Source organism: Rissa tridactyla, chromosome 5 (assembly GCF_028500815.1).
Source record: "Rissa tridactyla isolate bRisTri1 chromosome 5, bRisTri1.patW.cur.20221130, whole genome shotgun sequence".
Taxonomy (NCBI): domain Eukaryota; kingdom Metazoa; phylum Chordata; class Aves; order Charadriiformes; family Laridae; genus Rissa; species Rissa tridactyla.
In genome coordinates this window covers 77,240,239-77,265,066 of record NC_071470.1, presented here as the reverse complement: position 1 = coordinate 77,265,066, position 24,828 = coordinate 77,240,239, and the positions used below count along the sequence as shown (strand labels likewise).

Here is a 24,828-nt window from a genome sequence, read left to right as displayed (position 1 = left end):
ACCTCTAGGATCCCAAACTGGAAAAAAGCCGAGCAGCGCAAAGTCTCGAGATTGTCAGAGAAGCACAGAAATCACCCATCTCAGGAGGAGCTGCTTCCTATAAGGAACACTAGATGTATCAAACTGGAGACCCCCCCGCAGGACCCCAGCACGGTACGTGGTGACAAAGGCAGCAGCTCACCATGTTTTTGAGCTGCTGGCTGCACTCGGCATGAGGCACCGCAGAGCACCAGCACCTTCAGACACAAGCCCCGTCCACCACTGCAATGATTAAAAGGAATTCATTTCTTCGATCCCTCATTGTGAGGATGGACGCCGAGTCAGGCTCGTAGGCAGGAAGGAGTCAGCACTAAAAGGGAAAGGATGATGGCCAGATTTCCAGTTACAGTTTCATCAAGCCATTTAATGCTCCTCTGAGGATGTAAATGGGCCTTAAGAGCAGCAGACTCTCGTTTGCAGTTTAAAGTCTCTTTACACTGCTCGAATATGCCAAGTAGCCACAACTTCCGTCCAAGCAAAGCTATCTCATCGAGCATTCAACTAGACTGTTCGACTATGGAGAAAGCTCGCTGCAAGCTGCAAAGCCTCCTTGGAAACCTGGACCCCATTCAAGTGAGTCCACGGCCAACTCCTTGCCAGCAGGACCAGCAGCAAGGGGGAAGCTGGGCTGGGCAGCTCCAGCACATCCACTGCCCTGGAGGAACGACTGGAGCTTGAGCGGGATCAAAGCCTGTGCGGAGGGATGTGGTGATACGACAGGCTGAGAGGCTGCGCTTGGCACACGCAGCTAGGCTGGGCTTGAACAACTCTTTGCTCTGCTGCTGTGTCCTCTCCTTTAATGGGAATCGTAGAATCATAGGGTTGGAAGGGACCTCTGGAGATCATCTAGTCCAACCCCCCTGCCAGAGCAGGGTCGTCTTAGAGCAGGTAAGACTTGAACATCAGGGCAGGTAATCTTGAACATCTCCTCATACCTTGTTTTTTAGAAAGCCTACCCTCAGAAAAGGAGTCACAGATGTCCTGCCTCCGTGCCACCCCTTGGGTGAGGCCCCTCCACGATACCATGCTACAGACCTTAAATAACAATAATACGAGCGACACGGACACTCGACGGTACCATCAACTTGCCACAAGTGGTGAGACGTTTAAGAGACACACTTTAACCGGCTCACGCTGATTTAATTCCCAACTGCCCTGGAAGAAAGCAGTTAAGTAAATGCTCTTGATTGTCAAAGCCCCCCTGCCACAGGGATCAATCATCGTTCAATTGCCCTGCACTAAGAGACCGAACTAGACCATCCGCGGATCCAAAGAATAATTTAAACAGCAGGGGCTCCTTAACCCTCACTGATAATGGCTCCAGGATTGCACAGCTACAATTCCCCACACAAGTAAAATTACACGGAGCAGCTTCTTCAGTCACTTACCCCAAGTCCAGCTCTTCCATGTGACTCTTGGCTGCCTCTCAACTATGTAAGAATTAAGTCTAATTTGCCTGACCTCAACTCCAGCTCAAGTTCTGCCCAGCTCCTTCCTTATCACTGCAAGAAACCACGGCTCCGAATGGTACAGAATTTGCGCTTGTTTCCAAGCTTTGTTACATTACCTGTGTTGAAAACGCTTGAATGTTGACCACCTCAGGACGCGAGAAGAACTGTTGATCGCTGACCTTCAAGGAAAACTGTCCTTTCCTAAACAAGTCCCAAGCAAGCCAAAACACAGGATAATATAAATTAATGAAGTACTCGTGCAGGACTCAATAATGATAAAAACATTATATATTCAGTAAATTACCAGCTTTGTGACAGAAGCTTTAGCTCAAGGTTTTTCAATTATGTTTTTATAGTATTTTTTTCTGAAGATTCACAATAGTCACAACAGGTAACAAAATACCTTTAACTATGTAATAATATACCCTCGCTTCCCTTTAACTAATGATACGCACATAGGACGGCATCTCCAAGATAAAGTACCGATTCTAAATGTCAGTTATTTGCCGCGAAAGAAAAACTTCACTCTTCTGGCTTTGGAACAGAAGCTCCAGACCAGGCAGACCAGGAAAAAAACCATGACCCAGAAACACGTGCCTGAAGTCTAGTGAAGATGAGCTAACCCTTGGCATCAGAAGGACACCCTGCAAGTCTTACCGAGAACAACGGATCAAAGAACACCCTAATAAATACAGGCAGACATTTAGAACAATTCCACTGATAGCAGTCTAGTCCCAAGGCTTTACGGTGATGTCAATCAAGCGTGAAATTTGGCAGGACGACTGGCTTATTGCCTGGCAGCAGGAAAAAATCTGCTTCCTTGTGACATGCTGGCAGCGTGAGCGTTGCCAGCTACTAATCACCGCTAATTATCCTACGACACTAACAGAGCTCATATTGCAGGCAAAGAAGTAATGGCTGAACGCAGATTGTGCCGCAGAGCATAGCGGTGGCATCGTTGGACCATCTTCCTGACGGTATCAAGGAGTTGTTGTAAGAACTAGAGTAATACGCCAGTTTTAAACCCACAGCAGAGTACCCTAAAGATGAGACAGACTCCTGCACCCCCAAAGCACAACAGGTTTGGTAGCTGGATCGCAGTGACCTCTTATACCATAAACAGAGAAGTTTTGCACCATCGTTTATACTACGGTGCGGTGTAAGTACATTGGTAATTTATTCAACAGCAGGGAAAAGTGCGCTTCCCTGGAAGAATGTTTCCAAGGAACAAGGAAATACCTGTTCTCAAGATATGTCATTTTTTTTAAGGCAAGAGCTCTGAAAAAAGTTTCGGCACGGTCACCTGGATTTCTCTTTGCTGTGCACAAAGCGGACTCTCTTCTCCTTCACATCCTGGGAGCTGAAGCGGTCGCCTTTGCTCAGGGGCACCTCTTTCCCGTTCACCGCCATCACTAGCCTGCCGTTGGAGGGAGCACCGTCGATATGGAACAAGAGCCGTCCTCTGTCGCCACCCGGATCACGCACACCCAGGAAGGAGAGGTCCAGGGGCTTTACCCCACCAATTCCTACTGTGAGGGTGCTGTTCCCACGGAAGCTCGGGGGATGCTTGCTGGCTAAAAAGAAAGAAGGGGAAAGTATTACTGAATGAATTGCAGCCATGGGCTGCGTTAGCATCTTGCCTGTCACTACCACCTTTTTGGATAACAGACCGGACCCTTATAATGCCCTCTTCGTTACTGACCTAGGTGGACAACCGCCAGCTTGAGAAGAACCGCAATCCATCCCAGTCCCCACTGTGATTTTGAGACGCTTGGGCAACTCACTCCCATCTCGAGGTCCCCGTCACAAAACTCAAAGCCAACACACACACGCCGCTATATCTAACTAGGTAACTTCACTAGAAAACCATATCCATGCACAAAAAAAAAAAAAAAAAGCTGGAGAAAAATAGCTGCCAACTTTTAACAGTCAACACGGAACTGCACAAAACTGAATTCCAAAAATGCCACTGAATGAACACTACTTCTGGCCCTAAAATCTGCTGGATGTCTGCCGGCTCGGTTGCTTTATCATGAGAGACACTCACCTTCTTCACACTCTCTGGTCCACGTATTGCCATAGAAACCCTGGCCACAGGCAGAAACACAAATCTTATTCTTCAGAAAGGTGGTGCTGTCACAGAGGTGGCACAGGCTGTCACCGTCACACTCCAAGCATCCAGGAGGACAAGCTGAATCGGACGGAAAGCACAACCCCATTGAGACACTGCAAAAACAACGCGTCCGCTGGTGCGCAGAGCTGCCCCCGGGGCTCAGAACAGAAACACCACTGCTGTCTGTGTCTTACCTACCTGCCAAAATAATGAAAAAAGAAGGGGCGGGGAGTTGAGATAAAAGAGCTGTTAAGAAGTTCCTTCCCCATTTGACGACTGTTTCCCATTGACTACAGAGCACCTGAGACGATCTTCCAAATGGAAGGAACACGTTTTCAAGTAACTGTTATACCTATTTGAAAAAAATACTCCAAACACACTTTCAGGTCCAACACAGCTTGTTAACCCACAAATACAACTGAAACCTCTCTAAAAATGTTGTTCTGACACCTGGCTTTTTATTTCCAGTGCGTACACACATACACACACACTAGCGGCCATCTACATTGAATCTCATTCCTCCTGAATTAGGCGCATCTAAATGCAGATGCAGCCCGTTATCTAATTCTCAGGTGACGGCATCACCTCAGCAGCATCTAAGCTCTTCCTCTTCACCTCAGCTTTGGAGAGAAAAAGCAGCATATAAAGAACAGAGCCTACAACCCTGGTCCCTCTCTACCACATCACGCTCGCTTTGCTTACCTGAGCACTTTCGCTGTGCGTCGTCTGCGTAATATCGCTTCCCGCATTTGTGAACACAACGAGCGTCCAAGAGGAAAAAGGGGGCTTCGCAAAGGCTGCACTCATCTGGTTGGCGACACTGAAGGCAGCGTTGGTCACACCCTAAAAGTCGTATGAAAAGAGTTCGGCTTGACACCGCTTTGAACGGCTTGAAAGACGCGCTGTAACACCCCGCAGGAACCGCAGCCCTCCTGCGTGTGTGTGCTGGAGGGCAGCGAGACATCTGAAGCTAAAGCATGCCTTCTGAATGCAAGACGTGCACAAATCGGGGGAACAAGCCGGCAGCAGCCATTAGAAGTAACGCTCAAGAAGAACTCACTCTGGCAAGTGTCTGATTCCTTGTAGAAAGCTGCAGGGCACCGCTCCACACAAGCTCCTTCGTGGAGAACGTAGCCCTCCATGCACTGCAGGCAGTCGGTCCTCTGGGGACCTTTACAAGCGTTACAGCTCCAGTCACACTCTGGAATTCAAACAATTCAAAAGTCAATGCAGGGCAGCCCTTTCTGGGGCGCTCACCCTATACGTTAGCACTTGGGGTCTACGAGCCATGGGAATATAAGCCCTAGGAGCAAAAAGCACAGTAAAAAACTGTTAAAGAGAGACTAAAAAAAGAAGAAAGCGTGATTTGTACTCAGAGACGTATTACAATTCAAGATACTGGCGGGGTTTTTTCCCCCTCTCGGACTTAACACGTTCTACTATGTCAAATTCGAGCAGGGTTGGCTCTTGGTCAGCATTCAGGCCCGCTAACACTGGCACAGTTTTGTTACCTGACTTTATCCCATAAGGAGCAACGCTCTTTTTCTGCCAACACTGAGTTTGTTGCTCACTAGCAACTATCCACCCTGCTTCATCAACCTCATGCTTCCAAATGACTCCGACCAAAAGAAACTGAAATCGCTGTCGCTCACAGTCCAAATGCCCTTCTGGAAAGGCCACTGGCCAGAAACACGCTGGATCCGGCTGGGATCAGATCTGCCTTCACATGTCCTTGTTCTATGTCCTCTCCAAGTCTTCAGCAGAGTCCCAACCATGCACACGTGCCCAAGGACTACTCCGGCTGCCAACACTGCTGTTCGCTTCCTGGTGGCACTTAGACGGTCCGTATCAGCAATTAATGACAGACCCACTTGGCTGACGAGACAGACAAACAGGCAAAAGCAAAAAGGGGGGAAACAAGGACTCGTTGAGGTGAGCAGAACTACTCCAGTCCACGCAGCAGGTCCAAGACAAAGCCAGGACAAGAGCCCTGCCTCATTCCAACACCCTAAACACCAATGTCACCTCTCTGAAGAACCACAGTGTTAAAGGGACGGATGCTACTCAGCCAAGCCAGGTTCGGGTACTGAGCAAGCCAGCTAGAAATGAGCACTCAACAACAACTCATTTGTGTTATTATCCTGGTCTTAGTGGCGTTAGCTGCAATAAAGCCACGTTATCCTCACTTATTTCCACTCTCCTTGGGAGTTCTGGACATCTTTCAAGTCATGTGTCTTTTAAATCACTCCAAACTGTTGTTTCTGCACTCAGCCAGTGATGCAGTATTTACTAAGACGGAGAGAAGCAGGTAAGCACACGAGGCCCTACAAGCACTCTAAACCAGATTTAGCCCGGTAAGCTCACTCATTATTCAGCTGACCCGTGACCAAACGAATTGCTGGCCCCGACCCTTGAAAAGTTCGCTGGCTCACTTACTAAATCATTTACAAGACACAGGTTTGCAACAATCTCGTTTCGCTGAAAGGCTGAAATAGGTGACGGCGAAGTGCTGAAAAAGAGAAAAAACGGCAAAAGCCTCACAAGAAATCTCTCGCCAAACAACTCCCCGTCTCACACACGCTTCTTAAAGCCGGCCACCTGCACAGATCACGCTGCAACGTACCGCAGTCTCAGCAATTATTTTTTTATTATTATTTTTTTTTTCTTTAAAGTGGCAATGTATTTTTCACCTCTGCAAGTCTTGCTGGAAAAATCCAGGTAATACTGCTGAGCACAGCTCTCGTACTGGCATTCTCCAAACAAGAGGACCTTCGCTGGGTCTCTGCAGGACGTACAGCCGGCAGCTGATTCACAGCTCGAGCACTGGCTGCTGCAAGCTGTGGAAAGACAAAGACAACGAAAAATAACTGTAATTACTGACACGCCAGCCAACGGTACACGTGAAAATGGTATTATCCTGTAGGCTTGCTCCTCCTCTTGTCCTCTTTGAAAGACGCCTGCGGAGACTTCAGAGTTTTTGCTGCTTATGTTCCATTTCACCGTTTCCAAAATGTAAAAAGCCTTCTTCCATTTGGAATAGACTGTTACGTCTCCTCACGCTGCTTCTCACTCTCCTCTGGACAGGTCAGGGTAAAACACTGACCCTTGAATTCAAATCACCAAGTAAGAGCTTTCCCTGCCTCTGTTTTTCCTATTTTCTTTAAGTAACCTGCATTTCGTACGATTCCAGACTTAACCCGTGAACGCACAAATCTGGAGACCACAGAAGAGCGCTGCAATCCAGTTAGCAAACCTTGGTGGGACCGAAGACCTGTTTAATTTCACTTCAGGTTTCCATCTTTTTATTTGCACACAGTGTGAAGTTTTGGAGCAAAGAAAGGATGCCAGGAAACAAAAGAATTCAGGGCTTTACTGAATCTAGGATCAAAGTCCAGAGGTTCAGAATATTTCAACTCACCTCTTTGATGTCCAGGGTCTAAACTTCTCAGGATGCTGTACTAACAGCCGCGTGCACGCAGTGCTGATGTCAGAGCTCTTAGTTAACTCACAGCAGAAGATTTAATAGCTATGAAAGACCAAAAATATTTCCTAGCCCTCTGCCTACGCACTGAAAAGCTCGCTCTGATTCTGGTGAGAAGAAACTTTATAAAATAAAACATGCGGGAAACTCATGGAGGTTCACGTTTGCTTTATACCAACAACTGTAACCACCCTGTTAGCAAGTACCACGATGGCGTACGCAAAAGGGACTCCTAAACTCCTGGCCAACTACCCCTAAATCCATACGGAGTCGGCATCTTTGCCCAAGCTCAATTCTGTACTCGCGATAAATGAGAAAAAGCCCTGAAAACACAGCCCTGCGTGTTTAAACTAAAGAACAAAGCACAGCTGGCCATTTTTAATGGAAAAAACCAAACAAAACCTCTCCTAGGATTTAGCACAACTACAGTCCAGGTGCTATATACCGACATTACTTGCGGTACCATGTCAGTGACACGCTAATTGTGGGATGCTAATTTAGTGGTATGCCAACCGTGGAAATGCACTTCAATTTGCTTGTAATTCAAGACAGAGGTTTATATCCGTAAAACCTCAAAATACCAAAGTACATGTGAAGATAGCCGTGTTGCTCTCACTGAAGTGATAACCCAGCGCTCTTCAAAACAGTGAAGTCGTTTTAGCTCATCTAAAAAATGTCACAGAAGGCCTGTGTTTTAGTGAGGTACAAATGATTTCTAACAAGATGTTTATCTAAAGAACCTGGCAGCTGGTTTTACGTGCTCTGGTGCCTGTTTGATTTCCCTTCACTTAAGAATACTACACGGAAAAAGTGCTATTTCTAAGTGCCACGAAAAGCCAACTCTTACAAGTATGTTAAAAATTCCACACGAGGTCTCAATCTATAGAAGCTGGGTTACCCGTGAAGGCATGCCAGAACAGCAAGCAAAAACTGTATTTGAAATCCATCCTGTCTGCTTGTTTTATTAGCCTGAGTCCCTATCTGCATTTTTAAACCCATGAAGAACTTGTTAAGCGTTGCCCTGTTCCTCGGCCAGTAGGTCCTTGAGTTTAAAAATATCTCCGAGAGCCCATACCTGCACTCAGCATCTCTCTGAACTTCATTCCAAACCCGAGTTCCTCAAAAGTGCAACGCGACTAAAATAAACGTTGAAGAGAGACCAAATTTTCTCAGCCTAAGAGCCGACCTCCGTTTAAACAACTTTCACTACCTCTAAGCGGTAGCTTTCCAGCAGCCTGGGACAGTTTCTACCTACGTGGCTTATCAGCAGTGCTTCACTTGAAAAGGCACAAGTGACACTTGGAATGACAAAATTCCAGTGCACCGATGCACTTCGCCGTGAGGCTCCTGCCGCAAGGATTACACGCGCTTCTTGAAAAGCCATTTGCACTAAGGAGATTGGAGCCGTTCAATTTGCTCGCAAAAAATCTATTTGCACTTGAGCTACTAAACCAAATTCAGGAAGGGGACAGTCCTCAGGAACGTTCCACTTCGACCACGATGTCCTGAGGGAGGAGGTATTGACAGGGAAGTTTTCATTAGAAAAGGGCATTTTAATTAGGAAGGGAGGTATTCTGGTGTAGTTAGCAATAAGAGAATCCATACTGCAGGAGAGAACAGTGAATATCTCGTAGAGCTTGTAGGAAACTAGGCAGGACAGTGAGAATCCCACGATTCCTTTTTTTTATTCATCTTTTTTATCACTTTCCTTTTTTTCATTATTTTTGAATAGCCTTTTTTTTTTCTGTCAGCAGAAGAACGGTACAAAGTCTTCCACCTATTTCCTTGAACTTATGCAAGGTGTCTCCATTTCTGCTTGCAAGATGGAAATAATAGTTTCAGGAGAACCATATATTTCAACAAAAGGCGGGTAAAGCTGACAGCTGCTACCAGCTTCCTCCTGCAGGACCTCATCAGTAAAGAAACTGGGTCAAGACAGGATGACAACGATACCTATCCTTAGTGCGGTGCAACAGAGTTATTTTATCATAAATCGGGGATAATTTAAACCAGGACTTACGAAATCTGAGCGTTCAGGTTCACAGCAACCACACCACTGAAGCACTCACTCATTTTCAGGTGCGGGTATTACAGGGGGTCAATTCAAGCAGGGTTTTTTCACATTTGTTTTATGCCTCTGGGCCATATAATTTTCCGTTTGGGAACACCAAGCCCCACAACTATGTGAGGAATAACCCAACTGATGTCAGGGCCAGAGCGAACATAGACTAGTAAAGGAAAAGAGAGGCGCCGAGAGGTTCACACGGGATAGCAGGAGTAGGATAAAACATTACTGGACTTAACACCAGATCAATTGCATCAGACCGTTAGGAGGTAAAAACATCACAGCTCAAGTCAGTGGGGGCTGTGCCTCCCAAGCCGTACCTTGTTTCTACCGACGTTTTACACGTGGAAAAATTCAGCATAAATGCTGCAGTCTTAAAACAGCTTCCACGGCAGGTGCTGGCAGGTTGTGCAGCGGGGAGGGGGTTTGCCTTAGCAAGAATTGATTAAAACCGGTCTAAACTTGTCAAGTTTTCACAAAGCCCAGAATCCACCAGGACTTTTGGCCACTTCTCTATGTACCGCCTAGACAACTTCACAAGGAAGCCTACACAAACCCTCCTGCAGCTTTTAACTACGGGACCCAAAGCCTCTTGCCTTTGAAGTCGCTACCAACACCACAACTGCGTTCAAATGGAACCCACGCTGTAGGCTCCGTTTCTAGGGCAGCTAATCACCTCTGTCAACTCGCAGCCAATTTTTAGGCACTTGAAATCTTTCTTTTCCTGGCGAGAGGAACACTAAGCGAAGGAACAAGAAAAGGCATGTCGGCGAATACGCCGTGGAAAGGAGAGAGACACTCACGTTTGCAGGTCTGCCTGTCGTCCCTGTAGTATCCCGGGGAACAGGCTGGCGCACACATGCTGGTGTGGGAGAGAACCAGGCTGGTGTCGCAGGAAGAGCAGGAAAAAGGACCCCCGCCGCTGCAGGTCTTACACGAGGGGTGACACCCTGCAAGGACAGCAAGAAGTGTTTCTGTTCAAGGGAAAGGAGATCTTTGAGGAAGCTTCACAAGGTTCAGCAGAAGTGCTCTCAGAGCCTGAGCACAGTGACACCGCGTACCGAAAGCTCCCGCTAAGTCGAAGCCCTTACGGCTGCATAGTGCTCAGGAGCAGAAACAGGCAATCCAGCTTGGGACAGATGGATTAAATGGGTTTATTTGTGCTCCGTGTGCTACGCATACTAGCTCCCTCTCCTCCTCTCCTTTCTCTCTCTTTTTACCCATTCCTCTTCTCTTCAACCTTCCCTTCTCCTTAAGAACAACCCCACAGGATCTGGCCCAGACCTGTCGATCAGAACAGAGCGAAAAAAGGGCAAGCACGTATCAGTACCTCTCTCTCATGCTTTCTCTCGAACTAGTTGCAGGTCAGATCCTCCTGAGCCTGATGCCCTTTGCCTATTTAGGAACCATCTAGTGCTTTTCCGACACCTCCACACCTCCCTGAAGATTTACATCCCTCCCTTCGGCAGGAGTTGCACAGCTGCCCCCTACTGCAAAAAGCAACACTGAGGAGAGAACAGGCAATCTCTACGCGCCCCCTCTCCATTTCACTCATTACTTCGTGGGCTTTTGTCGTATTTTCCCCCCTCCTAAGGTCCCCTGGTTTTCAGGTTGAAGCACCGTGTTCCGCTCAGCTGCTCACCGCACAGAAGCCCTTCATCCCCCACATTCAGCATTCGGCATGAATTCTTCTATTCCTCTTTCCTTTTAGGACCTAACATTTCATTTCCCTTTCAACGCTGAGATGCCATTTTCACAGGCTGACGGATCACTACCTGGAGATCACGGCAAGGATGCCGACATTCTGCGTGTGAGGTTAGAACCGGGTCTCCCTGTGTGCATCGTTACACCTGCCTAACCCAAACTTACACCTCTGGCGCTACTGCCCAGACACTCAAGTCTTCCAAGATCTTTCTGCAATCCTTCATAGCCAGCAAATCCCTCCGACTGCCTCGAGTAAGGAGGTACATCACTATCTTTTTCTTTCCCTGCATTTTAAGAGACATTTTTATGCTACCCATCTTGGTTTCTTTCCCTGTTTCCTTTCCATCCCTTGGTCTGCCAATTCTTGTGCTTCTTAGTCTGATTGAAGAGATTTAAAATACCACAGCGGATAAGGCCAAAGTATCCTATGAATTTCTCCAAAGGGGGTACACGCTCACAAAATTATTAGTCCACTTTATTTCTTGATAGGCCTTTACCTAAGGATTGATGCCATCATTACATCTATCCAGCCAAATTAATCATGAGCGAAAGTGGGCAAAGAAATCAGAGAAGCGACTGCATTATGGCGCGCTGGAGATCTTCAAAGCCAGCACAAAATGTAACACGAGCTCTGACACAGTCTGAATAATGCAAAACTTCTTTTAAATGAAACCTTTACACCAAAGGGAAGAAATGGTATCCCTAGGCTTCAGCTTCCAGGACGGCAATATCACTTTCAGGGGTCTTTCCAATTAAATGACACAGAGCATATTTCATACATCTCTGAGATTTCATTTGTCAAAAACAGGTAAATAAAAACACTGCACAACATGGAGTGCCTGAGAGAAGCTTTGAAAGACTAACCATCCGGTATTAGACTGGATTAGGAAATGCCACTTCCTGCAAAAGGAGCATCTACATCTTAATTCCAATATACGTGATTTCTTGTCTTGATTTCTTTCTCTTCAAATAAACTGCAATACCCTTTGCTCAGTTTAAGACGCATCGGGCTTTAACATGTCTCTGCTGACCATTTAACAAGAAAAGCAAGCTATTTCCTTCTACGAGACCAAGAAATATAAAGCAGCTCAGACAATGACTGGAATATGAAACCACGTCAAGAGCAAAAACTGGGGGAGATCCAGGGATAGGTGAAGGCACAGAAGGCTGGAGAACAAAATGTGCTATTGGTGCAGCTTCACCCAGGCAGCTGGAACGCTCCATCTATCATGCTAGCCCAAAAGGCTGAACGAAACTGGCTCTTTGTATTAGAAGCTGCTACAAACGATCACCTTTTGGACCATTACTGTAGCAAGACAAGTCTCAGTGAGAGACCTTAGCGAGGATGATGCCCCATCCCAGGTTGCAAACTTCCTGAGAAGTTGCTACCAGCTCGAGTTTTGCCTTCTGTGAGCAGAAGTTGCAGGGCCCTTCGAAGCACGTAGACAGAAAGTATTTCCAAGTGTTAGCATCCCAGAACTGTGCTGGTACCACACAAATTGGAGACTTGGTGATAACTCTGTTTGAAGTTATCCTTTCTTGCGCTTAAGAAGCCCATCTCTTCCTAGGAGCGATCCCAGGTAGAACACAGTGTATTGTCGTCCTACTCTCCGTGCCACCACCTTTGAGAGATGGGATTTACCGGAGAGAAAAACTCACCTTCGCCTCCTCCTCACAAGCATACTGCTGTCTGGTGCTCGTTACACTTATTAATTGTATTGTCACAGTGGATTAGGTCCCAGTAGCCCCAGCATGTGCTCAGGACGGTACAGCACCATCTGCCTCACAGAACTCACAGTCTGAACGCAGACACAGGTTACGGGGAGCAAGGAGACTTGGCAGAGCTGGCAGCAACTCAGCTGGCAGAGTTATTAGCCAGAAAGGACACCTCTAGCTCCCAGTACAGCGTCCTGCCAGCTGGACAAAGCTTCTCTGCTAAAAAGGAACCATTTCACGGAACATCGCGCAAGGATCCAGGCGGTCCCGTGCAGCTCCTTGAGGCATCTGTAGGGACTACTCACTTTTGCAGGCACCGTTCTCCGCGTAGTGTCCCACCGGACAGTCAGGAACGCAGTGATCCCCCAGCAGCAAGTGACGGGTGTTCTGGCACTTCAGACAGATGCTGCCGGTGTCCCGCAGGTTGGCCACACACTGACGGCACAAAGGGTGGCAGTCTAAAGGAAGCAGGGGGTAACAGACACTGTGATCACAGAGGGACAAAACAGAACTGCTAAGGGGGAACACGTTGCTGAGAACACAAGGAAGACATTAGGCACGTAACTTTCAGAGCCCCCTTTCTGCTAACTGGTGCACAAGGGCTGGCGTCAGGTGCTAAGCTCCGCACTTCCAGGTGTCTGCAAGAGAGATGACCAGAAATAACCGCATTCCAGGAGCATTTCTTTTCCTCTTGCCCTCCTCCCCGTCTTGTGCTCTTCCTGAGCATCACAATGTTTTCACTCCTTCTCAGCAACCACATCCTCCGCATCCTCTTTCCCATCCTTAAGTGAGTCTGGGAAAGCTTTGTACAAAGCCAGTTCAAAGTTCTCCGCTTGCCCCAAACCCTTCTCTGATTTTAGGTGCTTCTACCTACGGGTTCGTCTTTAACAAAGGCATTCACCTCCCTCTGCTCCCACTGCTGAAAAACGAAGAGCGCAACCTGTACAGCTGTACAACCTTCTCCCGTAGTTCTTACTTTCAGGTTTTTCCCACACAAACGAGACATCCATACCCTGAAGAGGCCACTGCAGACCCCAAAGCCAAGCCAAGAGCGGCATTCAGAGCTGCATGAGAGTGCCTCAAAACCTTTTCCTTTTTCCCTTTTTTCCCCAGCAGCACACAAGCTCGTGTCTCCTGACCTCCGCCTGAACTTAGGTGCTTCAAAAGCTTTTACAACAAGGCTTTTGTATGCGCAACGGTGCACTGCAAGGCAACCTGGAAGCCAAATTAATCCTCATTATGGTAATTCAGAAAATTATAAAGGAAATGACGACTGTCTTGAAAGAAATGTAATAATGGGGCTTGATTTGAGTACCTGGCCTCTTGTCAGATTTCTACTGAAGGTTCAACTTTCTGCCTTTTGTCTCTTGTGACAGCATTACTACAGATTGTCAGGCAATCTAATTTTACAAGCTGAAGACAGGCTCACATCGGAGTCCCGGGGAATTCTGCATCCATACCTGCAAGAATGCGATAGCGACCGCAGTCTAACCCAGCCTGACTTCTCTACATTACACAGAGATGATTCTTACCAAACGCTGGTGGAAAAGCACAGATGTCACTCAAAAATGAGCACAACTCTGACCGCATGCAGGGATTCAAGTCCTTAAAGCAGCCGCCGCCTTCACCTCCTGACTTTACAGGGTATAGAATCCATCTAGTTTCTGCCCCACGCCCTCAACCTTGCAGATGGGACATTAACAGCCAGAGGGGAGGTAAAGGCACGCGAGAAGAAACATGATGCTTAAGACTTAAGGTAGGGACCTTGTCGGTTCTCGATCCCTCACTGTCAGGACAGCTGTAAGAAAAGGAAAGCAGCGCATAAGGTCACGCTCCCAAACTTGATGACAAACTTCAAAACAGCGTACAGGGGTTATTGTACTGCAGCTTCTGACTGCACAGGTGAACCCCTCAATACCCAAGGCATCATCCCGTCAATCTTCACAGCCAAAGACCCCGAACCTGTGCTGACCTCGGAGTGGAAAGACCTGCCATCTATCTGTGGCTCCCCTGAAGCCAGAAATGACCACACGCAGCTCACCGCAGAGAGCAAGGACTAAGATACCATCCCAAAGGCCCTGAGCACCGTATGTAATTTGTATGCACGGGGCTGGAGGCAAGGTGAAGAGTTTTATGTGCTTCTATTCACGAAAATTAACATAAATCCAATCAGTTTCTCATGCTTCCACGTTTAGCTGGCAACGTGTCTACTCCCCTTATTGTTAAAATAATACTCCTCCAGTTTAATCTCTTGCCAGAGCCGCTGGTCTCTAATAGAGAGCTTTGGCTGGATATAATAAGTAACAAAACTCACTGTACATTGTCAATAGGTGCCATAAACAGAGCACAAAAATGAGACAGAGAAAACCTAGGGTGTCCAAATAACCAGTATCTACTGTAAATAACCAGACTCTCCCAAACCAATGTTTAAAAAGCTAAGTATCTACAAAACTAGGCCCTGTTGCAGTAGTTTTCTCTTTACAGCCTCTATGTTTGCTCCTCTGTATTCAGAGAGTTCTTTTTCTCAGCTACTGTTTCAGGATCAATCAGCCCCATCGCTCTCTTGTTCCTCTGCGAGCCTGGAGATCAAAGAGCACGCAGCACCAACTAAAACCCCAGAACCGACGCTCGTGGTGAATTTGAGGGACATTGGGGAACTAGTGAGAGAGCAGAGGAAGAACTGAAGCGCTTTGTTTTGGAAAAGCTTATTTAAATTTTTCACAGCACGCTCCCTTTGAAATGAGGACTAACGGAAGCGGAGTGTTTTCTTTATGCTTCTCACTAACACCGCACGGCCCTAGTTGTTTCCCTGCTTCTGCCTTCTCCCTGTCAATCCTCACTCCGGCTCAGCCAGCAGCCGAGTTACTGCCCGCGGGCTTTGGGCTTTCGGAGGCTTCACGTGCCCTGTTTGTTGCAGGTCAGTACAACACATCACCTCATTCCCTTTGACTTCTTCCAGTATCCAGACTGGATTCTCCAGGGCAGCATGTCACCACCTTGCTCGTAGTGCCACCGATGCCTCCCTCCTCACCTTTTTGAGACTACTGACTTGCCTCCCACTGTCCAAACAAAGCTTTTTCCTGCTACCCTTTCAGCTGGCTCGAATTTCCTCCTTGTCGATTCACCTCTATGCACAAAAAAACCCCAAACCAACCACCTTACCTATCACTGATCTTCCTATAGAGCAACTTTCATTGTAAGGCATAATACAATTACAGAGATTTCCATTTCCAGGGTCACTATGCTCCCACACCTCCTTAGCTCTCTCTTAACAAGCAAAGAAAACAAAACAAATAGGGCCCTTCCTACATGGGAAGTATCTATTATGTACCGTTCCCTCGCCTGTCCAGGCAGAGAAGGCTGTTTGGGGAGACAAAATTATCTGTAAAGTGTTTGTGAATGCTCACAAAGGAAACCAGAGGCATTTCTACCTCTCAGTTCCACCCTTTGCTAAGCAATCAACCACTTGTGTAGTTTAAATACAACTCCTCTCTTAAGGGCTCTTTAGAAAAAAATGTCCTGACGCAAGTTTCGTACTATACTCTAAGGTAAGGTACGAGCTTTACAACAGAGCACCACTCTTCAATCAGTACTTACAACCCCATGCAATTCACAGGCATGTCAGCACGCAAACGTTCTCCAGCGCCTTACAGGAAATCCAGAAAGAAAATCAGAATCGGCTGATTCAGAAGGACACCTAGCACTGACCAGGATTTTCGTCTTGGTTTGGTTGTTAGAAGGGGTTTTCTGCCTCTCCTTTAGAAGACCTGAAAGGGAATTTGTCACGCAAACAAGCGAGGTGAACTCCTGGCGAAGTGCTACCAGGTTTGCAAGGATCTGCCTGCACCTTCTGGTGCAGCTTCTCTCGGCAGCGTGAGGTGGGAAATGCAGCTGGATGGTGCCTGGCACCAATGAGCCCAGCGCCAAGTAGGGAAATGATGTTCCATTTTCCTCCTCTGGCAGCTCAGCTGGGCATTTCTGCAGAAGGTCGCACACCAGTGACTTAGCAGAGCTAAGCCCCCGATTTCCCTCTTGCTCTGCTCAGCGAAACGCCAGCTCTTTGTGATGGTATCAATGTCTTTTTGAGAGTACGGCAACAGCTCATTAATTTTACAAGGAGTCGAATGTATTTCTTGTTGTCAGAGGGTCCCTTCTGGAATTTTAAGAGCAAGGCAAAAAGGCTTGTTACAGGCCTCCTCCTGAGTGAGTTTTTTCTGGTTTATCTTTGAACATTTTTGCTATTGCACACAGAAAGCAAGGGCCCGAGCAGCTGAACATGGGGACTGGGAGTTCCCTTTCAAGGAAGACGCCGCTGGAAGTTAAGACAGGACCTTGGGGGATACTGTACCAGCGGGTGCTTTGAGTTTTATTTCATGCCAGCTGCCCTTCCTCCTAATTCCGGTGGGATGTCCTTCGCATCCCTTTACGGCTTAGCTGAGCACCCAGCAGACAGCAGAGCTCAGGCTGTGAACTCCTTGCTTCGGCCACTGCGTTTTTTCTAATTGCCCTTCCACTGAGTCAGGAAAAGATCAAGGAGGAAGCCCCAAGATCAACAAGGAAACCTCAAGGCAGGTGTATGACTTATCCAAATCAGGAAAGTAAGGGCGGGGGTTTATGAGCGGGACAATGGTTTTAGCAATGGTCCTATTTTTCAGACCGGTGACTCCAACGTCTCCCGAAGCTGAAGTTGCCTCGGATAAGAGGGAGAGGGAAATCAAAGAGTGTTTTCAAACTGGGAAAACAAAAACCACAAAAGCCCCGAGACTCAACAGGGGACGGCTAAAGCCACAAACACGTTCCTGCACATACACTTGAGCTGTAAAATAAAATGAATCAACTGAGCACTCTCAAAGAAGATTGGCAGAGATTCGGCGTGCCCAAACCAGAGCTTAGAAACTCATTAATCTTTTGAAACTTGAGGCCATTTTGTCTTTCTCCTGCTTACATTTGAAATGCTTATTTGATAAACTGCTGAAAACAAGATCTTTTTCGCTATTAACAAGGCAAATGTTCCAATCCTCATTCAGGTAACATGTACAATAACAACATTAATTCCCAGGCGATGGTTTCGAGTGACGGTTGGTTTTCTCCACCCGGTATGAAAGATTTTCCCCTGCAGGTCCATAAAAGTCTGGCAGGCAGCTATAACGCACAGCAGCCTCCATACGTTGTAACACAATTCTGCCTGGAGGCTCGGGAATTAGAGATAAATGGGAAGATAATCGTAAAAAAATATTACTTTGCGAAGCAAAGGAGAAAGCTTTGTTAGATCCTGACGCAATTCATATATTACGCAAGTGTCAGGGATTTTAATGTTCTCTTTTATGGGACAGCTGCTCTTTAACTGGTAATTAAGAACTTGCAAGGGCAAATTTAGCATTTCAATCAGTGCTGACTGAGAACGAGTGAAATTTAACAACCTGGATGTGGAGCTCTTTATCTCTAGCAGAACTGGCACCACGCATCCTTTGCTTAAACATCAGACATAAATCTGGCACAAAGAGCAACAGCCTTCAGACTGCAGATCGAGACCAAAGCACAGCTTTTTTTTTTTTTTAAAGGCAATAAATAACTACGTTCCTCTACAAGGATTTTCAAAACTTCAGTTAGATGAAGAAACATCAATGAATCTATGTGCGTGACCACGTGAACATTACGGTTTCCTACGTTACAAGGAATATCTCGCAATGATGCCAGGCATTACGAACCAAGCCTTAAAAACACGTTTCTACTGCGAGAAGACAAGTCTCCAAACAGCGGACCATGCTCATGACCTACAGGGCTTTGAAATAAAGCTTCTTCGTTTGCAATGAAAGGATGCACCACCTGCAATTGCTTTGGAGCCCAGAAAGCCAGGCAAGGTTCTTGGCAGATGATCCATCACTGTCAGCGTAGCACGTCTGGAGGTCGAACCTTGCCCTCCACGTTGCCTGAACAAGCCCATCGTTTCCAATTTCTGCTCCTCATTATTGCCAGGCACCATGGTGTCCACCTCATCGCCTGGGATTTGGGGAGCACGCTTACCGCTCCATGACACCTCGCCAAACTTACAGGGAACAGCAGTCTAAGGGGATAATTAAAGCACATCGCACGCAGCAAGCAGCAGAATAAGCCCTCCTCAGAAAGAATCCTGGTTTATGACATACGGTAGTAGTGAAATTTTTCCAGCAAAATTTACAGCTGGAAGACCACATTCCCACAGGCCTTTTTTCATAGGAAGCATAATCCAAAGTAATGGGAAAATAAGGCAGAAGAAATAAAGCGCCTAGAGCTATGATGTGACAGGCCATTAATAAGCATCGTTGGAGCCCCTGAAATTTTACAGGGCAGAGACAGCTCCTTACACTGAAATGCTGAATTATTTCCATATTGTAATTATTTGACTGTATGAAACATCACGATTCCCCAGCCTGATTTCTTGCGTACCTAAGGAGCTGTACAATACTGTTAGGATATTTTCCTACTCCTCAGATACTTTGCTTCCCTTCCCTCTTTGCCTCTGCAGACAAAACAGTAACTGTTATTTAAACGGAAGATGAAGAAAAGGTTCATAAAATTAATCTCTTGGAGAGTAAAGAAACAAGTCTTTCATTTAAAAAACCCAACACATGTAAGTAAACAAAAAGACGTCATTTCTATTAAATTGAGAACAAAAGCCTCTCCATGGATACGTTTATTACCTCTAATGCATTTTTCTTTCTTGTTAGGATTCCTTATCTCATTTGGAACTGTTCATCCTAGAATAAGCCTCACACACCATATCTTTTTTTGATAAAGAAAAAAATGGCTTGATAAAGCTCAGATTGTTGGAGCAGTTCCCAGGATGCGTTTATACATGCCTGCATGATGGATTAAAAGCGATTTTTCTTTTTAAACAGATAAATGCAATCAGTGGCTTCTGATGAGAGGCTTAAGTGCGGGCACCGAGCACCCACAAACTATAACCCCTACACAGAACTCCTGTTACCACCCAAAAATGCACACAGCAATGCTAGCTGTGCCAATTTTTCTTTAGGGTCCCACAAACTGCTTCTCTGAATCACAAATGTTTCCTTAACTCACTTTTCTGAAGCTCTGTGCGGGACCTAAGCAGCTTTCCCGGCTCTGGGTCCCCCAGGCTTGGCTCTACGGTGCCAGGCTGTACGCTCTAAGGCCCAGACTGGAGCGAGACGCTGGCAAAGGCAAGCGCATCGCCACTCACCAGAGCGGAGGGGCAGCCCATCCTGTTGGTAAGAGCAAGCTCATTATATTATTAGTAAGTACATGAATGCTGTGATGATTCCCAGACGTACTGGCCCACGTACAAGTGACCTCAAGTCTTCACGTAAACCATGCAGCAGCAACCCTGGCGAAGGAGAACCTTGTCTCCCTCTCCCGACTATCTGCCCTAAACAGCGTGCAATTAACTTCACGCAGCTTTACTAAAGATATGGACACCAGGAGTGGCAAGTGGCTGTGCTATATACTATGCCCACTGGAGACTTTCCTCATGGTATTTTCATCTGTGTGACATTTTACTCCTAACAGGCACTTTGATTTGCTTCACGGTGTGTGCACGAGTAGCTGGGTAACGCCCCAGAAAGATCATCACACTGGACGACCCACGCCATCTCCTCTTACTTACCCACACAATATCCCACCAGGTTGAGATACTGCTCTTCCTTGCAGCTTGTCCTGCACTTTCCGCTGGCTAGAGTCGCGTGGGGATGGCAGGTTAAGCACTCCGAATCAGAAGGGCCACGGCATGTCTTGCAGGATGGATGACAGGCTGGATAAAAAAATCAACGCTTGTTACGCTCTTGGTACAGTCCACCTTACGCTCTCCCCTCCCCAGAAAGCCAGCCCCCGAAATAACCATTTACTCCTACAAAACACAGACATACAACGATCTAATAGCACCAGTGACCTCAGAGCTGTGGTTTGGAAGGCTCTTACGTTGTCGTTTTGACTAAACAAGGGGAGAAATGAGTTGGCAATTTAAAAATGGGATTTGTTCGCTGCATTAATCACGGTATAAATCTATACAAAATAAAAAATATAAAGAGATTGGCCCTTTTATTCCTCCCTCCAGCATACGGTTGCGCACATAAGAAAGACAGTGGGATGCACAGGGGAGATAAATTAAACATCCTGGGTTTGTCTGAACATCACAGTGGCATGAGTTTGATATCAACGAGTGGAAAATCCGGGAATGGTTGGTGCACAAAGCCCTCCCAAACTGAAATCTATAAAACCTGAATGCCACGCCAGCTCATTGGCGATTCTGTCTGCTAAAAGCTCAGTGAAAAGATTGCAGAGAACGCGGCTGAGATTGCTCAAAACCATTTCACTCAGGCTGCTTTTGTATTCTTCCACCTTTAAAGACAGGTGCCGTATTTCCAGGATTTCCGTGCTACAGATCCGAGGGAGACAGAAATACTATGGCTCATGATCTGTAAAAAATTCTTAAAAACTACTTTTAAAGCTCTTCTATGAATAAAAGCACACCACTTGAAAAATCTCCCACCTCGGGACTCCCCCAAGCTACACACAATCCCTCGCTCCCCACATAGAAGCTGGGCATTTCAGAGCTGCCACAGCATAAAGCTCCAAGCGTTTAAGACCTAAACGCGTCCCGTCCCACCACCTTCTCAGCTTCACGCTCGTGAGTTCAGTGTTCCAAAGGAAGAATCCCTTTTCTAGACACACCTATAGTAACCGAGCTTCACTGCTCAAAACCAGCAGGAGATCTAAGCTGGCAGCGTACAGAAAGATGTCACTTTTCCTGACACGGAAATTTTGTTTTTAAGACATTTACATAGGCCTGAAACTGCGTAATGCAGCATTCGGCAGCTACCTCAGCTCTAAGGTGGCAGCGCACAACCTCAAATCTGACGAATCTTTACAGCGGCCTGCCAAATCAACATATTTATAGAGTTGTTCCTTGGGTAAATAGAGCAATGGACTTTCGGAGAGGTTTTTCTCTCTAAACTTGAGGCCTTCCAGGGAAGCGACCAGTAAATTTCTCCTACTGCCAGAACACATACATGATGCCTGCCCTATTTTTATAATATCTATTATAAAAACAGCAGACGACTTTCAGATGACCTTGAAGGGACCGATCAGATTTCAAACGCCCGCATTTCCTCACCCTTTGTACTTAGCAGCTCATAATGAACGGCATACCCCCAAGGCCACCCTTTTCTGCAAGTGGCAAACAGGATTTAATCCTTGGAGTCACTCAGAAGGTCAGTAGTCACAGTCATCTGCTCAGATGAGATCAAACAAGCTGAACGAAGGCCACTCGCCGACTGGTGGGCAAGGCTGAGACACACATAAATAATGCTGTCCCCACTACCCATCGGGCATATTCATAGGTATAATTGCTCTTCTCCCGTATCGGCAGAATTCCTTCCTTCTAAACCCAGCCCTATAGGCAGGAGTGGATTAAAAATAAAGCTTCCTCATACGGACAATATGCTTATCTAATCTAATAAAAGCAGACCGTTTTTCAGTGCGGTCCAATAAAGACCTTTTTTGCCGCAGCACGCTGGCTGAGAACATTTTCCAAGCCTACTGAAATGGAACGTAAAATACCTTCAGGGAAACAGTCCAGAGGAGCAAAACTGATCATAATGTATGATTCAATGTGTACGCCTCTCTCCCATTAGGAGGAGATTCCATTTCCTGAAATTGGACTATCCTATTCTCCCCTGAAAATACTTAAATAGCCTCATATAAAACTGACAGCATCTCTAATTATATTGAGAAATGCGTTACAAAATGCGCATGCAATGAAATTCAGCAGCGTAAGCCGCAGATGCCCGTACGCACTCACAATAGCAGCGATCTTCGTGGCTGAACAGCCCCTCCGGGCACTCAGAGAGGCATCTGCCTTCAAGCAGGACGTGGGAAGACAGACAAGCCGTACAGTCCTGAGAAGTGTTCCCGACGCAGCCTGCACAGGAGGAGTGGCACCCTGCAAGGAAGGGAAAAACAAGACAGAGAGCGCCCAATTAATTCTAGCTTATCTTGGTTGTTACTGTCGTAGAGTACGGCTGGATTTCTTTCTCCCCAATGACACAGGAAGGTATTTCCTTTACAGGTTTCTCTGCTTGTGAAAGGTTGAAAGAGCAAGAGCACAAAGGCTGCACAGCACGTTTCTTAAAGATAAGGAGCAACCATGTATTTAATCATTTTTGCACCCACACAATTCATTACTGAAATGGAAAGCTGAGATGCACAACGCCGTGTAACACCGTTCTCCTCCCTATAAGAGCTCTGGGGTTCCGCAAACTTACCAGATTCTGGAATCATCTTTTGCTATCGCCCTACGGTTGGAAGGATTTTCTATCCAGCGGCACTCCGTGATTATCATTAGCCATTTCGGAGCATCATTAGCCATTCCGGAGCAGTAAGAGCAAATAAACGCAGAGGTGGGCTGGCCACCTGATTTTACGGCTAGTAAGTGAACGGTCATTACAAGGATCATTCAGCAAGAATGAGAAGAGTGCAGTTAAAAAGTCAGACTTCCTCACCTTTGCTGGTAGTGACGCTAAAACAAGCCACCTTAAACTATGCAATCCAATTAAATAAATATATAAACTCATTAGTTAAAAACCCAGTATTTATTACAGCAGTGACTTGAGGCCACGGGTTCCACTGTGTGAGTCGCGGCTGAAAAAAAGAGACTTCCTGCCCTCTAGGGAGACACGAGAGACACGGGGCGGGGGAGAAGAAAAGGAAAGAAACAAAATGAAATAAAATGATTTATACAAGTACACTTATCTGTCTGCCAAAAAGCCAAGGAGCGAAAGTCAGGGATCCTCAGCACAAATTGAACGCCTCCAGGACTATCTTTGGTTCAAGTCACTCAAATCACATCAGAGAGAAATTTCCTACAGTCTCATCGGGGAAATCTCGAGCATTAGAAAAACACAGAGGTATTTCTGCGGTTCGGTGAGAAATTCACAACCACACAGGTAAAACCTTCCAGACCAGCATTTTAACCTAAATATGAGCGTAGGCATGGTAACCTAAGGTAGGCGCAGTACACATCTGTTGTGGGTTTACTTTTTCAAAAAGGTGCATCTACGAACTCTGCACAAGTATTTTCCAGGGGTAGCTCAAAGTCTGACATCTTGAATCTCCACAGCCTTCTGCAATAAATCAAACTGCTATTCTAATGCCACTACTAATACAGTAGAGCTAATAACACGTGGGGCTGTGCCGGAATTCCTGCCCAATGACGTACTTCAGCATTGTCACCGAACTCTGCTCAGGCCTGTTCGTACAGGTCTGTTCACCCATCTGAGGCAGTGGTATATGGATTTCTTCACTCAGTTTCTACACCATAACCTGGACCCAGCCAAGAAAACCCATTCCCTGCCAAGGAATTGCCACTGCGTGGATTGGAGGCTCTACACTAATGCCTTCGGGAACCAATCCAAAGCACTGGATACCCTACGGTCTGTGTAGGTCACCGTTAAAGACGGAATCATTCCACCCAAAAAAATGCCACTTCTTGCTTTTTTAAGATCCCCCGAGGCAAAAAAAAAAAGAGTTGGACAGATTCTTTCCATCAAGTTGAGATGAAGAGATAAAATCAAAATAAACGGATTTTCAATTACGTCCACTTTTAGACAATGTTTTTACAACAGGAAGAAACAGCAACCAGTAGTCTTCTTGCTATTATTACTACTGTTACTTTACTTAAGCACTGCAGAGTCACTGCCTCTAGGACTGGTCTTTCCACACAGGGAAATCACTGCTATTTCTGAAAGCATCATTTCTCCTTAGGCTTAGGGTGGGCTGTGCTGGCACAAGACGTTCCGTCTTACCTCTCAGCCTGCTTCTGCCTGCTTTATTTTCAAGATACTGCAACACGTCTGTTGTCCACACATCCACACCAGCTGCCACAAGCTCTGTACAGCCAGATGGACTGGCTTGATAATCCATCCAGGGAATATTTTTCGCTGAACTCCACAACGGTTTTCTCTCGAAGCGGTGTGAAACCACATACATCCCCAATACACACCACATCAGCCCCTTTTCCAAACTCTAGTCTTCATGGAAATGCTTCCTACTTGGTATTTCAGGAGCAGAGATGGCACGAGTGCTGCGGGGTATCTATCAGAAGAGCCTCCTCAAAAGAACAGACTGCTGTGGGATGTCTTGACCCGCTCCAAAGGCTAACAAGGAGACAGCTCAGTCTTTTCTGAAAAGGATTTAAGGACTGATCCTGCTTCAAAATAAGTCAGTGGTAAAAATCACACACTCA

The 24,828-nt window shown here is 46.4% G+C and overlaps 1 protein-coding gene across 6 annotated transcripts in view; it reads right to left on the bottom strand.

Annotated features, from left to right (window-relative positions):
- Positions 1-24,828, bottom strand: part of FRAS1 (Fraser extracellular matrix complex subunit 1) — a 167,765-nt gene that overhangs the window by 55,974 nt on the left and 86,963 nt on the right. For all 6 annotated transcript variants that reach the window (XR_008466567.1, XM_054202557.1, XM_054202558.1 and 3 more), the window contains 10 exons: positions 22,387-22,527; positions 20,194-20,337; positions 12,875-13,027; positions 9,953-10,099; positions 6,294-6,440; positions 4,664-4,804; positions 4,306-4,446; positions 3,538-3,681; positions 2,794-3,064; positions 1,607-1,691 (listed from right to left, as the gene is read on the bottom strand). Coding sequence is in view for 5 of the 6 variants with exons in the window: in XM_054202557.1 (XP_054058532.1) it covers positions 1,607-1,691; positions 2,794-3,064; positions 3,538-3,681; positions 4,306-4,446; positions 4,664-4,804; positions 6,294-6,440; positions 9,953-10,099; positions 12,875-13,027; positions 20,194-20,337; positions 22,387-22,527 (1,514 nt within the window). In the remaining variant the exon portion in view is untranslated. The remainder of the gene's footprint in view (positions 1-1,606; positions 1,692-2,793; positions 3,065-3,537; positions 3,682-4,305; positions 4,447-4,663; positions 4,805-6,293; positions 6,441-9,952; positions 10,100-12,874; positions 13,028-20,193; positions 20,338-22,386; positions 22,528-24,828) is intronic.